We start from the raw sequence: 17683 nt of genomic DNA on the forward strand, positions 1-17683 counted from the left end.
AGGAACTGACTTGTTAATGTGTTGTTAAATAGTAGTAGTAACTGTAGCTGTGTTATCACAATAAACAACCCTAGTTCTGTTGAATCACTTTGTTTGTTTAGTAGTTCTGATGATGTGATTATAGGAACTGACTTGTTAATGTGTTAAATAGTAGTAGTAACTGTAGCTGTGTTATCACAATAAACAACCCTAGTTCTGTTGAATCACTTTGTTTGTTTAGTAGTTCTGATGATGTGATTATAGGAACTGACTTGTTAATGTGTTAAATAGTAGTAGTAACTGTAGCTGTGTTTATCACAATAAACAACCCTAGTTCTGTTGAATCACTTTGTTTGTTTAGTAGTTCTGATGATGTGATTATAGGAACTGACTTGTTAGTGTGTTAAATAGTAGTAGTAACTGTAGCTGTGTTATCACAATAAACAACCCTAGTTCTGTTGAATCACTTTGTTTGTTTAGTAGTTCTGATGATGTGATTATAGGAACTGACTTGTTAATGTGTTAAATAGTAGTAGTAACTGTAGCTGTGTTATCACAATAAACAACCCTAGTTCTGTTGAATCACTTTGTTTGTTTAGTAGTTCTGATGATGTGATTATAGGAACTGACTTGTTAATGTGTTAACTGTAATAGTAGTAGTAACTGTAGCTGTGTTATCACAATAAACAACCCTAGTTCTGTTGAATCACTTTGTTTGTTTAGTAGTTCTGATGATGTGATTATAGGAACTGACTTGTTAATGTGTTAAATAGTAGTAGTAACTGTAGCTGTGTTATCACAATAAACAACCCTAGTTCTGTTGAATCACTTTGTTTGTTTAGTAGTTCTGATGATGTGATTATAGGAACTGACTTGTTAATGTGTTAAATAGTAGTAGTAACTGTAGCTGTGTTATCACAATAAACAACCCTAGTTCTGTTGAATCACTTTGTTTGTTTAGTAGTTCTGATGATGTGATTATAGGAACTGACTTGTTAATGTGTTAAATAGTAGTAGTAACTGTAGCTGTGTTATCACAATAAACAACCCTAGTTCTGTTGAATCACTTTGTTTGTTTAGTAGTTCTGATGATGTGATTATAGGAACTGACTTGTTAATGTGTTAAATAGTAGTAGTAACTGTAGCTGTGTTATCACAATAAACAACCCTAGTTCTGTTGAATCACTTTGTTTGTTTAGTAGTTCTGATGATGGAACTGATTATAGGAACTGACTTGTTAATGTGTTAAATAGTAGTAGTAACTGTAGCTGTGTTATCACAATAAACAACCCTAGTTCTGTTGAATCACTTTGTTTGTTTAGTAGTTCTGATGATGTGATTATAGGAACTGACTTGTTAATGTGTTAAATAGTAGTAGTAACTGTAGCTGTGTTATCACAATAAACAACCCTAGTTCTGTTGAATCACTTTGTTTGTTTAGTAGTTCTGATGATGTGATTATAGGAACTGACTTGTTAATGTGTTGAATAGTAGTAGTAACTGTAGCTGTGTTATCACAATAAACAACCCTAGTTCTGTTGAATCACTTTGTTTGTTTAGTAGTTCTGATGACATGATTATAGGAACTGACTTGTTAATGTGTTAAATAGTAGTAGTAACTGTAGCTGTGTTATCACAATAAACAACCCTAGTTCTGTTGAATCACTTTGTTTGTTTAGTAGTTCTGATGATGTGATTATAGGAACTGACTTGTTAATGTGTTAAATAGTAGTAGTAACTGTAGCTGTGTTATCACAATAAACAACCCTAGTTCTGTTGAATCACTTTGTTTGTTTAGTAGTTCTGATGATGTGATTATAGGAACTGACTTGTTAATGTGTTAAATAGTAGTAGTAACTGTAGCTGTGTTATCACAATAAACAACCCTAGTTCTGTTGAATCACTTTGTTTGTTTAGTAGTTCTGATGATGTGATTATAGGAACTGACTTGTTAATGTGTTAAATAGTAGTAGTAACTGTAGCTGTGTTATCACAATAAACAACCCTAGTTCTGTTGAATCACTTTGTTTGTTTAGTAGTTCTGATGATGTGATTATAGGAACTGACTTGTTAATGTGTTAAATAGTAGTAGTAACTGTAGCTGTGTTATCACAATAAACAACCCTAGTTCTGTTGAATCACTTTGTTTGTTTAGTAGTTCTGATGATGTGATTATAGGAACTGACTTGTTAATGTGTTAAATAGTAGTAGTAACTGTAGCTGTGTTATCACAATAAACAACCCTAGTTCTGTTGAATCACTTTGTTTGTTTAGTAGTTCTGATGATGTGATTATAGGAACTGACTTGTTAATGTGTTAAATAGTAGTAGTAACTGTAGCTGTGTTATCACAATAAACAACCCTAGTTCTGTTGAATCACTTTGTTTGTTTAGTAGTTCTGATGATGTGATTATAGGAACTGACTTGTTAATGTGTTAAATAGTAGTAGTAACTGTAGCTGTGTTATCACAATAAACAACCCTAGTTCTGTTGAATCACTTTGTTTGTTTAGTAGTTCTGATGATGTGATTATAGGAACTGACTTGTTAATCACTTTGTGTGTTAAATAGTAGTAATGTGTTAAATAACTGTAGCTGTGTTATATCACAATAAACAACCCTAGTTCTGTTGAATCACTTTGTTTGTTTAGTAGTTCTGATGATGTGATTATAGGAACTGACTTGTTAATGTGTTAAATAGTAGTAGTAACTGTAGCTGTGTTATCACAATAAACAACCCTAGTTCTGTTGAATCACTTTGTTTGTTTAGTAGTTCTGATGATGATTATAGGAACTGACTTGTTAATGTGTTAAATAGTAGTAGTAACTGTAGCTGTGTTATCACAATAAACAACCCTAGTTCTGTTGAATCACTTTGTTTGTTTAGTAGTTCTGATGATGTGATTATAGGAACTGACTTGTTAATGTGTTAAATAGTAGTAGTAACTGTAGCTGTGTTATCACAATAAACAACCCTAGTTCTGTTGAATCACTTTGTTTGTTTAGTAGTTCTGATGATGTGATTATAGGAACTGACTTGTTAATGTGTTAAATAGTAGTAGTAACTGTAGCTGTGTTATCACAATAAACAACCCTAGTTCTGTTGAATCACTTTGTTTGTTTAGTAGTTCTGATGATGTGATTATAGGAACTGACTTGTTAATGTGTTAAATAGTAGTAGTAACTGTAGCTGTGTTATCACAATAAACAACCCTAGTTCTGTTGAATCACTTTGTTTGTTTAGTAGTTCTGATGATGTGATTATAGGAACTGACTTGTTAATGTGTTAAATAGTAGTAGTAACTGTAGCTGTGTTATCACAATAAACAACCCTAGTTCTGTTGAATCACTTTGTTTGTTTAGTAGTTCTGATGACATGATTATAGGAACTGACTTGTTAATGTGTTAAATAGTAGTAGTAACTGTAGCTGTGTTATCACAATAAACAACCCTAGTTCTGTTGAATCACTTTGTTTGTTTAGTAGTTCTGATGATGTGATTATAGGAACTGACTTGTTAATGTGTTGAATAGTAGTGGTAACTGTAGCTGTGTTATCACAATAAACAACCCTAGTTCTGTTGAATCACTTTGTTTGTTTAGTAGTTCTGATCACATGATTATAGGAACTGACTTGTTAATGTGTTAAATAGTAGTAGTAACTGTAGCTGTGTTATCACAATAAACAACCCTAGTTCTGTTGAATCACTTTGTTTGTTTAGTAGTTCTGATGATGTGATTATAGGAACTGACTTGTTAATGTGTTAAATAGTAGTAGTAACTGTAGCTGTGTTATCACAATAAACAACCCTAGTTCTGTTGAATCACTTTGTTTGTTTAGTAGTTCTGATGATGTGATTATAGGAACTGACTTGTTAATGTGTTAAATAGTAGTAGTAACTGTAGCTGTGTTATCACAATAAACAACCCTAGTTCTGTTGAATCACTTTGTTTGTTTAGTAGTTCTGATGATGTGATTATAGGAACTGACTTGTTAATGTGTTAAATAGTAGTAGTAACTGTAGCTGTGTTATCACAATAAACAACCCTAGTTCTGTTGAATCACTTTGTTTGTTTAGTAGTTCTGATGATGTGATTATAGGAACTGACTTGTTAATGTGTTAAATAGTAGTAGTAACTGTAGCTGTGTTATCACAATAAACAACCCTAGTTCTGTTGAATCACTTTGTTTGTTTAGTAGTTCTGATGATGTGATTATAGGAACTGACTTGTTAGTGTGTTAAATAGTAGTAGTAACTGTAGCTGTGTTATCACAATAAACAACCCTAGTTCTGTTGAATCACTTTGTTTGTTTAGTAGTTCTGATGATGTGATTATAGGAACTGACTTGTTAATGTGTTAAATAGTAGTAGTAACTGTAGCTGTGTTATCACAATAAACAACCCTAGTTCTGTTGAATCACTTTGTTTGTTTAGTAGTTCTGATGATGTGATTATAGGAACTGACTTGTTAATGTGTTAAATAGTAGTAGTAACTGTAGCTGTGTTATCACAATAAACAACCCTAGTTCTGTTGAATCACTTTGTTTGTTTAGTAGTTCTGATGATGTGATTATAGGAACTGACTTGTTAATGTGTTAAATAGTAGTAGTAACTGTAGCTGTGTTATCACAATAAACAACCCTAGTTCTGTTGAATCACTTTGTTTGTTTAGTAGTTCTGATGATGTGATTATAGGAACTGACTTGTTAATGTGTTAAATAGTAGTAATAACTGTAGCTGTGTTATCACAATAAACAACCCTAGTTCTGTTGAATCAGTTTGTTTAGTAGTTCTGATCACATGATTATAGGAACTGACTTGTTAATGTGTTGAATAGTAGTGGTAACTGTAGCTGTGTTATCACAATAAACAACCCTAGTTCTGTTGAATCACTTTGTTTGTTTAGTAGTTCTGATGATGTGATTATAGGAACTGACTTGTTAATGTGTTGAATAGTAGTAGTAACTGTAGCTGTGTTATCACAATAAACAACCCTAGTTCTGTTGAATCACTTTGTTTGTTTAGTAGTTCTGATCACATGATTATAGGAACTGACTTGTTAATGTGTTGAATAGTAGTGGTAACTGTAGCTGTGTTATCACAATAAACAACCCTAGTTCTGTTGAATCACTTTGTTTGTTTAGTAGTTCTGATGATGTGATTATAGGAACTGACTTGTTAATGTGTTAAATAGTAGTAGTAACTGTAGCTCTGTTGAATCACTTTGTTTGTTTAGTAGTTCTGATCACATGATTATAGGAACTGACTTGTTAGTGTGTTAAATAGTAGTAATAACTGTAGCTGTGTTATCACAATAAACAACCCTAGTTCTGTTGAATCACTTTGTTTAGTAGTTCTGATGATGTGATTATAGGAACTGACTTGTTAATGTGTTAAATAGTAGTAGTAACTGTAGCTGTGTTATCACAATAAACAACCCTAGTTCTGTTGAATCACTTTGTTTGTTTAGTAGTTCTGATGATGTGATTATAGGAACTGACTTGTTAATGTGTTAAATAGTAGTAGTAACTGTAACTGTGTTATCACAATAAACAACCCTAGTTCTGTTGAATCACTTTGTTTGTTTAGTAGTTCTGATCACATGATTATAGGAACTGACTTGTTAATGTGTTAAATAGTAGTAGTAACTGTAACTGTGTTATCACAATAAACAACCCTAGTTCTGTTGAATCACTTTGTTTGTTTAGTAGTTCTGATGATGTGATTATAGGAACTGACTTGTTAATGTGTTAAATAGTAGTAGTAACTGTAGCTGTGTTATCACAATAAACAACCCTAGTTCTGTTGAATCACTTTGTTTGTTTAGTAGTTCTGATGATGTGATTATAGGAACTGACTTGTTAGTGTGTTAAATAGTAGTAATAACTGTAGCTGTGTTATCACAATAAACAACCCTAGTTCTGTTGAATCACTTTGTTTGTTTAGTAGTTCTGATGATGTGATTATAGGAACTGACTTGTTAATGTGTTAAATAGTAGTAGTAACTGTAGCTGTGTTATCACAATAAAGAACCCTAGTTCTGTTGATTCACTTTGTTTGTTTAGTAGTTCTGATCACATGATTATAGGAACTGACTTGTTAGTGTGTTAAATAGTAGTAATAACTGCAGCTGTGTTATCACAATAAACAACCCTAGTTCTGTTGAATCAGTTTGTTTAGTAGTTCTGATCACATGATTATAGGAACTGACTTGTTAGTGTGTTGAATAGTAGTAGTAACTGTAGCTGTGTTATCACAATAAACAACCCTAGTTCTGTTTAATCACTTTGTTTGTTTAGTAGTTCTGATCACATGATTATAGGAACTGACTTGTTAATGTGTTGAATAGTAGTGGTAACTGTAGCTGTGTTATCACAATAAACAACCCTAGTTCTGTTAAATCACTTTGTTTGTTTAGTAGTTCTGATCACATGATTATAGGAACTGACTTGTTAGTGTGTTGAATAGTAGTAGTAACTGTAGCTGTGTTATCACAATAAACAACCCTAGTTCTGTTGACTCACTTTGTTTGTTTAGTAGTTCTGATCACATGATTATAGGAACTGACTTGTTAATGTGTTGAATAGTAGTGGTAACTGTAGCTGTGTTATCACAATAAACAACCCTAGTTCTGTTGAATCAGTTTCTTTGTTTAGTAGTTCTGATGATGTGATTATAGGAACTGACTTGTTAATGTGTTGAATAGTAGTGGTAACTGTAGCTGTGTTATCACAATAAACAACCCTAGTTCTGTTGAATGACTTTGTTTGTTTAGTAGTTCTGATGATGTGATTATAGGAACTGACTTGTTAATGTGTTGAATAGTAGTGGTAACTGTAGCTGTGTTATCACAATAAACAACCCTAGTTCTGTTGAATCACTTTGTTTGTTTAGTAGTTCTGATGATGTGATTATAGGAACTGACTTGTTAGTGTGTTGAATAGTAGTAGTAAATGTAGCTGTGTTATCACAATAAACAACCCTAGTTCTGTTGAATCACTTTGTTTGTTTAGTAGTTCTGATCACATGATTATAGGAACTGACTTGTTAATGTGTTGAATAGTAGTGGTACCTGTAGCTGTGTTATCACAATAAACAACCCTAGTTCTGTTGAATCACTTTGTTTGTTTAGTAGTTCTGATGATGTGATTATAGGAACTGACTTGTTAGTGTGTTAAATAGTAGTGGTAACTGTAGCTCTGTTGAATCACTTTGTTTGTTTAGTAGTTCTGATCACATGATTATAGGAACTGACTTGTTAGTGTGTTAAATAGTAGTAATAACTGTAGCTCTGTTATCACAATAAACAACCCTAGATCTGTTGAATCACTTTGTTTGTTTAGTAGTTCTGATGATGTGATTATAGGAACTGACTTGTTAATGTGTTAAATAGTAGTAGTAACTGTAGCTGTGTTATCACAATAAACAACCCTAGTTCTGTTGAATCAGTTTGTTTGTTTAGTAGTTCTGATGATGTGATTAGAGGAACTGACTTGTTAATGTGTTAAATAGTAGTAGTAAGTGTAACTGTGTTATCACAATAAACAACCCTAGTTCTGTTGAATCACTTTGTTTGTTTAGTAGTTCTGATTACATGATTATAGGAACTGACTTGTTAATGTGTTAAATAGTAGAAGTAACTGTAGCAGTGTTGTCACAATAAACAACCCTAGTTCTGTTGAATCAGTTTGTTTGTTTAGTAGTTCTGATGATGTGATTATAGGAACTGACTTGTTAATGTGTTAAATAGTAGTAGTAACTGTAGCTGTGTTATCACAATAAACAACCCTAGTTCTGTTGAATCACTTTGTTTGTTTAGTAGTTCTGATGATGTGATTATAGGAACTGACTTGTTAGTGTGTTAAATAGTAGTAATAACTGTAGCTGTGTTATCACAATTAACAACCCTAGTTCTGTTGAATCAGTTTGTTTGTTTAGTAGTTCTGATGATGTGATTATAGGAACTGACTTGTTAGTGTGTTAAATAGTAGTAGTAACTGTAGCTCTGTTATCACAATAAACAACCCTAGATCTGTTGAATCACTTTGTTTAGTAGTTCTGATGATGTGATTATAGGAACTGACTTGTTAATGTGTTAAATAGTAGTAGTAACTGTAGCTGTGTTATCACAATAAACAACCCTAGTTCTGTTGAATCACTTTGTTTGTTTAGTAGTTCTGATGATGTGATTATAGGAACTGACTTGTTAATGTGTTAAATAGTAGTAGTAACTGTAGCTGTGTTATCACAATAAACAACCCTAGTTCTGTTGAATCACTTTGTTTGTTTAGTAGTTCTGATGATGTGATTATAGGAACTGACTTGTTAATGTGTTAAATAGTAGTAATAACTGTAGCTGTGTTATCACAATAAACAACCCTAGTTCTGTTGAATCAGTTTGTTTAGTAGTTCTGATCACATGATTATAGGAACTGACTTGTTAATGTGTTGAATAGTAGTGGTAACTGTAGCTGTGTTATCACAATAAACAACCCTAGTTCTGTTGAATCACTTTGTTTGTTTAGTAGTTCTGATGATGTGATTATAGGAACTGACTTGTTAATGTGTTGAATAGTAGTAGTAACTGTAGCTGTGTTATCACAATAAACAACCCTAGTTCTGTTGAATCACTTTGTTTGTTTAGTAGTTCTGATCACATGATTATAGGAACTGACTTGTTAATGTGTTGAATAGTAGTGGTACCTGTAGCTGTGTTATCACAATAAACAACCCTAGTTCTGTTGAATCACTTTGTTTGTTTAGTAGTTCTGATGATGTGATTATAGGAACTGACTTGTTAGTGTGTTAAATAGTAGTGGTAACTGTAGCTCTGTTGAATCACTTTGTTTGTTTAGTAGTTCTGATCACATGATTATAGGAACTGACTTGTTAGTGTGTTAAATAGTAGTAATAACTGTAGCTGTGTTATCACAATAAACAACCCTAGATCTGTTGAATCACTTTGTTTAGTAGTTCTGATGATGTGATTATAGGAACTGACTTGTTAATGTGTTAAATAGTAGTAGTAACTGTAGCTGTGTTATCACAATAAACAACCCTAGTTCTGTTGAATCACTTTGTTTGTTTAGTAGTTCTTATGATGTGATTATAGGAACTGACTTGTTAATGTGTTAAATAGTAGTAGTAACTGTAACTGTGTTATCACAATAAACAACCCTAGTTCTGTTGAATCACTTTGTTTGTTTAGTAGTTCTGGTCACATGATTATAGGAACTGACTTGTTAATGTGTTAAATAGTAGTAGTAACTGTAACTGTGTTATCACAATAAACAACCCTAGTTCTGTTGAATCACTTTGTTTGTTTAGTAGTTCTGATCACATGATTATAGGAACTGACTTGTTAATGTGTTAAATAGTAGTAGTAACTGTAGCAGTGTTGTCACAATAAACAACCCTAGTTCTGTTGAATCACTTTGTTTGTTTCGATTTTATAATAACAAAATTATCTTTATGTAAGTGGATATATTTGTGTAGAGCAAATAGTTGTTACCAATAAATAATTTTAAAACTGATCAACAGACGTTTATTTTGTTATTATTTTACAAAACATGAAATGTATCTTTACATAGGAAGAAGATCATGGAAGCACTGAATGTATAAGGAACAGCCAGTAAAATTTTGAACCAAGGTGATTAGGTTTCTACAAACTTTGATCTTAGATAAAAATAAAACACGAATTATTGTTGGAGGGAACATGCAAACCTTTAAAATAATTTTCTTAAAACGTTGAATTACCTGTTGATCATGAATCCAGAGAATTCAATTGGAAACTTTCGCAACATCAGTGATATATTTAATGGGCGATTATTGTTTGATGATCGAAATATAGATATATTTGTGCTTGATAAAAGTACTTAATGTTTTTCTTTCATCTATTAAACGTGGAACATCAAACAGAAATGTATTAAAATTCACTAAGCCAAGAAATGGAGCAATTTGGTACATTAAACATTGGTATGACACAAATTTTGTTTCTGGGTATTATTTGTTATTTCTTAGTTGCTTATATTGTAAAAGTACAGAAAATGGCTGTTATTCCCTTCAAACTTTGCTTTTGTGATCTGGATAATGAAATTTAGAAATTAACCTATTTTCTATGTAAAAACAGGCAAATTTGTACATTTTCATTTACATAAGGTCTGAATAAAACAACATATGAATCAAGATTTACATGTATTTATACTAAAGTTATACAAAAATGTTTAGAAGTGTTTGTTTGTTTGTGAATTTCGCACAAAGCTACTCGAGGGCTATCTGTGCTAGCCGTCCCTAATTTAGCAGTGTAAGACTAGAAGGAAGGCAACTAGTCATCACCACCCACCGCCAACTCTTGGGCTACTCTTTACCAACGAATAGTGGGATTGACCGTAACATTATAACGCCCCACGGCTGAAAGGGCGAGCATGTTTGGCGCGACGGGGATGCGAACCCGCGACCCTCGGATTACGAGTTGCACGCCTTTAACACGCTTGGGCATGCCGGGCCGTTTAGAAGTGAGTGGTTTTCGAGATTTGCGACTGTAATGTAAATCACTTTCACGTATCAGCCCCCAAATATAGTCTCCCATCATGTCTTCATTATATGCTCCCAGGTCACTAAAGCAAAGTTTGAAAAGAAAAATAGGTCTTTTCCATTTTACTTTTGACATAAGTAATTGGGAAATAACACTTTCTGTCCAGGAACAAGTAAAAGTAAAAAAAAAAAAAAAAAAAAAAAATTACATTGTGTTATTTGTCTCTTCCAGGGTTATTTGGAACAGATGAACTAGGTGGATGACAGAGATTTAGAAACACCCATCGCCAACTTTTGTGCAACTATTACATTCTTATATTGCAAGTTCTGATCTTAAGTGTGAGCGCGATTTGTTTAATAACCGTGGATTATGTGTTTGATAGGAAACGCTGATAGTTATATGAAACTGGTTATGAATTATTACATTTAAGAATAATAACGCAGCTATCGAAGAGTGAAATGTTTAGGAACTGTCTACATACAATTAAAGTTTAATATTGGGCTATCACACATTAAATCTTCTATAACACTGCGCTAACCAGTTCTGTGACTATACAAGTTTAAATACTGTCCTGAATGGGAAAAGTTAAATTAAAAGGAATTATAAAAGAAATCTACACAGATAAGGATTAATGGCAGAAAATAAGCTTTATTCAGACTTCCAGTGTTGTTTTCACTTTACAGTAAATGCGTTTAAAGGGAAGACTTCATAATTATTTCGTAAAATACAATTAATATTTTTATAATTATAATTCTCTGTAGCTAAATGTTATGCATACTTTCACAATATTACGTTGTTTTTGTAAATATGGTAACCAGACGCTAGTTTAACAATGTTATGTACAAAGACATTCCGTAAATTATAATAATTGTATTCGCGATTTCAACAGGTGACATTGCAAGTAACAATATCGAATATTTTTGTTCATTGTTAAACACAAAGCTAAATAAGCTATTTGTGTTGTTTCTATAGCGGGATTTGAAATCAAATTCCAAAATTAAAGTCATCAGACCAACCACTGAACCACCAGTTGGCGAGATTTTTGAAAGCGACAATAAAGTTTTGACACAATAGTTTCTCCTATGTTTTTATTCCACTCTAAGAAATGTTTCGTTCTACACTAGTTTTAAAAGACAATCGGCAAAATAGGAGAGGAAATACAGAACCTTTGAGTTTGTTTTCTGTCCAAACTGAGCTGTAATATGTATTAAATGAAACTCTGTATCACTGTTGTTCGCCAAGTGTATTTTTCATAACTTTAAATATCCGTTTATGGGAGAAGATAGAAAAAACATAACAAATACACGAGAGAAACCTGACAAATAATTACAGAGAAATCAATGGCATAGGTTAAACAAGTCTAAACAAAAACTCAACAAACATATACATATTTAAAATCAATGACGCGTTTTTTTACTTTTTTTTAAATAATTCAAGTTCATTCGAATTTCATGTCTTCAGGGTGAGCCCTAATCTACACTGACCAGACATTTACATTTCAAGATTTCGCAAACATCAGGCCTATAAATACGATCAACATGGATTACAAGGCATGTTGGATGTGACAACATCTTCGAGTTGTCCTTTGGTTACATCGTTTTGTTCTGTGGCTGAGTTTATTTTTAAACCACACAGGAAAATTGAGTGATACAAAGATGAAATTCACCCATCCCCACACCATCAGCGTACCGATCACCGGCGAACCCATAAATTCTACACGTGTTAATTGTCATTAATGTAATATATACACGAATAATGAAACAGACAACCAAAGTTTTAATCGGTATTACTCAAACACAATATTATTACGATCTTTTAAATCAACATCTATATGATGGTTAGTCCTAAACATCACATAGAAATGTCGAGTTAGATTCTCTCTGATAATAGTTATATATTTATTTATATACTATATATATATCACAGCACCATGAACATATGCCAAAACCAACATACTAAGTCACATAACGAGAGTAGCATATTCGCACAAATATTTTTTGATGTTACATACTTCTGGTCAAATAACTCTTAAAATAAACACTTTTATTCAAATGAATGCGGAGAAACCATATTAATCAACATGTACTGATTCATATGTTTAAATAACTGGAAATATAATCTGTTATTTCTAAGCTAAGTTGTTTAACGAAGTGTCGTCTTTTGACACTTTAGAAATACTCATTTCACGGATTTTGACATTTGAACAAATACTACCAGTAGGAGAATTTACCAAGTTCTAATTTTTCCGGTGAATAACCACATCAGTTTTCAAGAGTTGCTAATTCGATCGATTAACGAAACCGTAATTAAAGAACAAGTTAAGCCTTTTTTTTACGTAAAATTGTTTGTAATTCTAAAAATTAGTATTAGTAATATGTTGCTCTGTCATTATACCTAACGCGGACCTAAAATATTCAGTTTTTCAAATGTTGTTAAATCATAACCAATAATTTTATTACGTATATATCAACATATAAGTACAACACTTAGCAAACAGAAAACTATGTTTTACTACGACAGACGAACTTATGGTACTGTTGTGTTCAATTAATAATAACAAAGGGTTTTAATGTTTGCACACAAACTCCTACTAATTAACTTTATGTTAATATCTTACAAACTCACAGTGCCATCTATTATCATATAATAGCATTATAATTAATAATAATAACTGTGATCGTCCTCACGGAATGCAAATTGTGAACACTTTTTTTCTTATGGTTCGGAACTTTACAACCCCTCCAAAAAACAAACAAACAAATAATAACAACACACACACACATACTCATTCAAGTGTCAGAGCTGGATGTTCGTCAATCGAGTAATTATTGGCACGACACAAAACAATCAAATGAACAGTGTCTGAAGGTTACAGTACCCAGTTATGTGAAGCTGACTTCCATCATCATACAAATCTCGTCTCACATTTTATAATTACACCACCAGGAGTTGTGTTAACCATAATAATGTCTCAAAAGTAGAAAACTCAAATGATAAGACATCTTTGTCTTCAGTTGTTCCCATCCAGAGGGATAACTATCTTTAATCACGTAAATACCTTCACGTAAGCGCACCGATCAAATTAAAGATTCTTGTCTGCTTAACAAGAATTGGTATGAGACAAAGTGCACATATCGCCCTCTGTCGAGTAATGGTGTAATTATTCCTGTAGTGGATGTAGTCCTGGTGCCGTAAAAGAATGACTTGGAATTTTATCGTCTTGTCGGGTTTATCTGTGTAATAACCTCTTTGTGGCATAATTAACTTTATTTTAGTACATCTCACAAGTTATTATTAAAGCTGATATACATATATGATTACACATGGTATCAGTATATATACGGTGTACAATACACGAACCTGACCCGAAACTTCCATTTTAATTGGGTTTCAAAATATGTACTTTTGGAAACAATCTACGATACACACAGTCGATACGACTTCCATTACTGGTCGTTATGCCAAAAATTAAGGTAAAAAAGCAATCAGCACGTCAAAACCGTCGAGCACGTTAGATAGCCAATCAAAGACTTCGGTGATGGTGACGTCAACGTTGTTTAACGGTCACAGAAACTTGCCCTTCTGGTAGTTTTTTCATGAAGTTCCAAGCCTCGGTCCTTGTCATTCCGGTTAGGGTTTGGTTGTTCAAGGAAAGAATTTCGTCCCCAGCTTTCAAAAGCCCCAATCTGTCAGTGTCTCCACCTTGTCAATAACCACAGCAAAATAAATTAAAATGTCACGTTTTCCCGCTAGGGCTATAAAATATATTCGTAAACGTTGAAAACATAAAATATAAGAGTTGAATGTAGTTTGTTTTCCGATAGTTGAGTAACCAATGAAGACTGCGATATGTATTTTATGGGTCGTAAAATAACAATCATAAGTTTGTTTATCTTTCGTTAAAAATAAAAACACAAAATCAAAGTGTATTATAAACATTTCACAGTGCTGGATAAGGAAATAACGAATGTTTTTTATACTAAAAATAATTTTATAGATTCAAAAATTTACCTTTAAATACTTTTTTTATTGTTAAAGGGCGATCTCCAACAGGAGAATTCTTTCCTCCATCTAAACTAAAACCGATCCCTGTCTTATCTTTCTGTAACTCCACAGTGATGATCTTTTCTTTTGTATAGGTAGAGGTAGAGGCAGATGGCTCTGCTAAACAAAACAAATCATAGGAGTTAGCCCTATACTCACACAAACGTTTCAGGAGTTAAGCCTATTCTCACACATTTCTTGTTCAGCACAAGGCTACATAATCGATTAGGCTAGGCTGTGATGTCGTGAAACCCCACTTGTAGAGAAATATATATATGTAAAAACAGCTCGTTTGGGTTGAGAAAATATTTTACATATTTTACATACAATATTTTCTCAACCCAAACGAGCCGTTTTACATATATATAGGCTGGGCTGTGCCCACCACGGGTATCGAAACTTAAATTATGCAAACAGATTGTATTATACAGCTCTGTTATCCTCTAGATGCAAATAGTCCACAGGAAAAAAAAAGAACACATATATATTTTAATTATGGAGAGATACAAATATTCTTGTTCAACTGGCATTAAAATAGCAAGAAAAAAAATCGAATAGAAAAAAACACTTGTATAGGTGGCTCTGAGATCATGTTTGTTTGAGTTCTGAATTTCGCGCAAAGCTACACGAGGGATATCTGCGCTAGCCATCCCAAATTTAGCCGTGCAAGACCAGAGGAAAGGCAGTAAGTCATCACCACTGCCAAGTCTTGGGCTACTCTTTTACCAACAAAGAGTGGGACTGACCGTAACATTATAACACTCCCACGGCTGAAAGGGCGAGCATGTTTGGTGCGACGGGGATTCGAACCCGCGCCCCTCAGGGTACGAGTTAAACGCCTTAACCCACCTGGCCGTGCCGGGCCTGAGATGTCAATTTTATTTTGGCAACTTTGAAACACGTGTAATTCAAAAAACAAAACACAACGAATCTAGACGCAGTTTATAAAACATTCACGTGATTTTTGAGCTTTGTTTGACCGATAATTAGAACAAATGAGGTAAAACTACAGAACTGAACAATTACTTTAAAGAGTTTCCTAAAATAAATCACAATAATCTTATATATTCCCCTGCTTTTAAAAAGTTCGTGCACAAAGCCGTTCCAGATTCTGTTGTAATCTAAACATAACCGTTTGTTTGTTTTTTACCTCTGATTTGCTCTAGCTTATTTGGAAGTGAATGATATCCATTGGTTAACGAAGAACTGATACACGGCTCTGGAAATCTGGAATTTGTGGATCTCTTCCTTGCTAGAACCAGAACTATTTCATTACGCGGAGCTTTAAGAATGTCTAAAGCCTCTTGATGTGTTAGCCCTTTGAGGTTACAGCCGTTTATGGACAGGACTCGATCTCCTTTCTTAATCTGACCATTTCTCTCTGCCAGACTTCCAGCTATGACCTTATGAATCTGAAAAAAAAAAAGTTTGGTAAAGACCGTTGAACAAAACTGCCCACACATTTAAAGTTCGATTGATCTTGTCTTATAATCAGTCAGAAAACTGCAGCTGGAGACAAAGTTTGTTAATAGATGGCGCTATCCGCTCTGAAAATCACGACCAGTCAGTTCATGGGTTTTTAAACGCAAAGCCGCACAACAGGTTATCTCCGCGCTCTGTTCAACGAGCGGTATCAAACCTTGAATTTTGGCATTGTAAATTCGTAAAGTTATTACTGACCCACCAGGGAACTATGAACTCGGGAAGAATTTGTTTACTTACATACGATTCCTGGCAAGTATAACCAAAACTTGGTGCCCCAGCTGTCCAATAATATTGAAAACAATACAAAGTTATAAGTTGGTATGCATCCATGGCACGTTAAATGGACAAGTGAACAGAACACAAACGACAAGTAACTGTGTGTATTATTAATTACTGATTCATGGTGAAAGTAAAACACACTGTGTCTGTTATATCTAATGCCGAAGAGGCATTTCGTTTACGACCAGGACCTTCACGGCTGACTGGGATATGACAGTTGTAGCTGATATGTTTTGTTCGTTTTTGAATTTCGCACAAAGCTACACGAGGGCTATCTGCGCTAGCAGTCCCTAATTTAGCAGTGTAAGACTAGAGGGAAGGCAGCTATTCATCACCACCCACCGCCAACTCTTGGGCTACTCTTTTACCAACGAATAGTGAGATTGAGCGAAACATTATAACGCCCTCTCTGGGTTAACTAAAGTTCTTTTTATATTTTCAATTAACGATAGAACAATTACATTAAACACTTTTACGAGTTGTGTGTGTGTGTTTTCTTATAGCAAACCCACTTCAGGCTATATGCTGAGTCCACAGAGGAGAATCGAACCCTAGATCTTAGCGTTGAAAATCTATAGACGGGGGGATTTTTACAAGTTAAACAAAAATAGTTGTATACATTTACCATTATCTGACTGACATTGTACTTCATTGTTATTTTTTCCGTAGTTGTTAAATGATGTAGTTTCGTAAGCATTGTATAAAAACTTACACACCAAAATTATATGTTGTCAACCAATGGTAGAGTATGGGATGATTTATTGTAAGCTAAGTAATCGTAAATATTTCTTCTCTACGTTATTCGCTTCTAACTGCATATATTAAACAGTTAAGACTAGGGTTTACGATTTAACTGTTACATTATTGACTCTGCACAGATTCCTGTTTCTCCACCAGTTTATCAGTTGAAGGCAAACAAAAACTTAGCTTACCGTAACTTCTTTAACTTCGTAATCAGCCCCTCCGGCTAGAGTTATTCCAACACTTCCCACCTGGGATTTTCTTTGGATGACAACGACACTTACTTCTTGACCATCACTCATTGGTTCTTCCAGGAGGAATCGATTGGCCTCTTCAAGCATTTGCTGTCGATCTTCGAGAGAGATGGTGGAAGACAAAGTTATTCTTGATTCGGGTGGTCAGACGCTGGAGAAGTCCCTGACTGGTATTCCAGAGAGCTGTTTTTCCAGTGTCGCTTGCAGAAGAATCGACTGAAGAGAAACGCTTATATTGTGAGCTGTGCATCTTATCTCGGCTTGAAGTCGAGGTGAAATCAAGTATATCAGAATTTCGTTTATTTACAATCTGGACAGAGCCAGTTTTAGTAGGCATGCAATTCTCGTTGTCATATGTTCTTGGATAA

The 17683-nt window shown here is 33.6% G+C and overlaps 1 protein-coding gene across 1 annotated transcript; it reads right to left on the reverse strand.

Annotated features, from left to right (window-relative positions):
• Positions 1-11146: 11146 nt before the first annotated feature.
• LOC143246896 (pro-interleukin-16-like) lies at positions 11147-17449 on the reverse strand. Its single transcript, XM_076494155.1, has 4 exons — positions 17253-17449; positions 15707-15968; positions 14524-14676; positions 11147-14214 (listed from the first exon to the last, which is right to left on the reverse strand). Exons 1-4 carry the CDS (start codon positions 17400-17402, stop codon positions 14060-14062), a joined length of 720 nt encoding a protein of 239 aa, XP_076350270.1. The 5' UTR covers positions 17403-17449; the 3' UTR covers positions 11147-14059.
• Positions 17450-17683: the final 234 nt, after the last annotated feature.

Source organism: Tachypleus tridentatus, chromosome 3 (genome assembly GCF_004210375.1).
Source record: "Tachypleus tridentatus isolate NWPU-2018 chromosome 3, ASM421037v1, whole genome shotgun sequence".
In the NCBI taxonomy this organism is placed as follows: domain Eukaryota; kingdom Metazoa; phylum Arthropoda; class Merostomata; order Xiphosura; family Limulidae; genus Tachypleus; species Tachypleus tridentatus.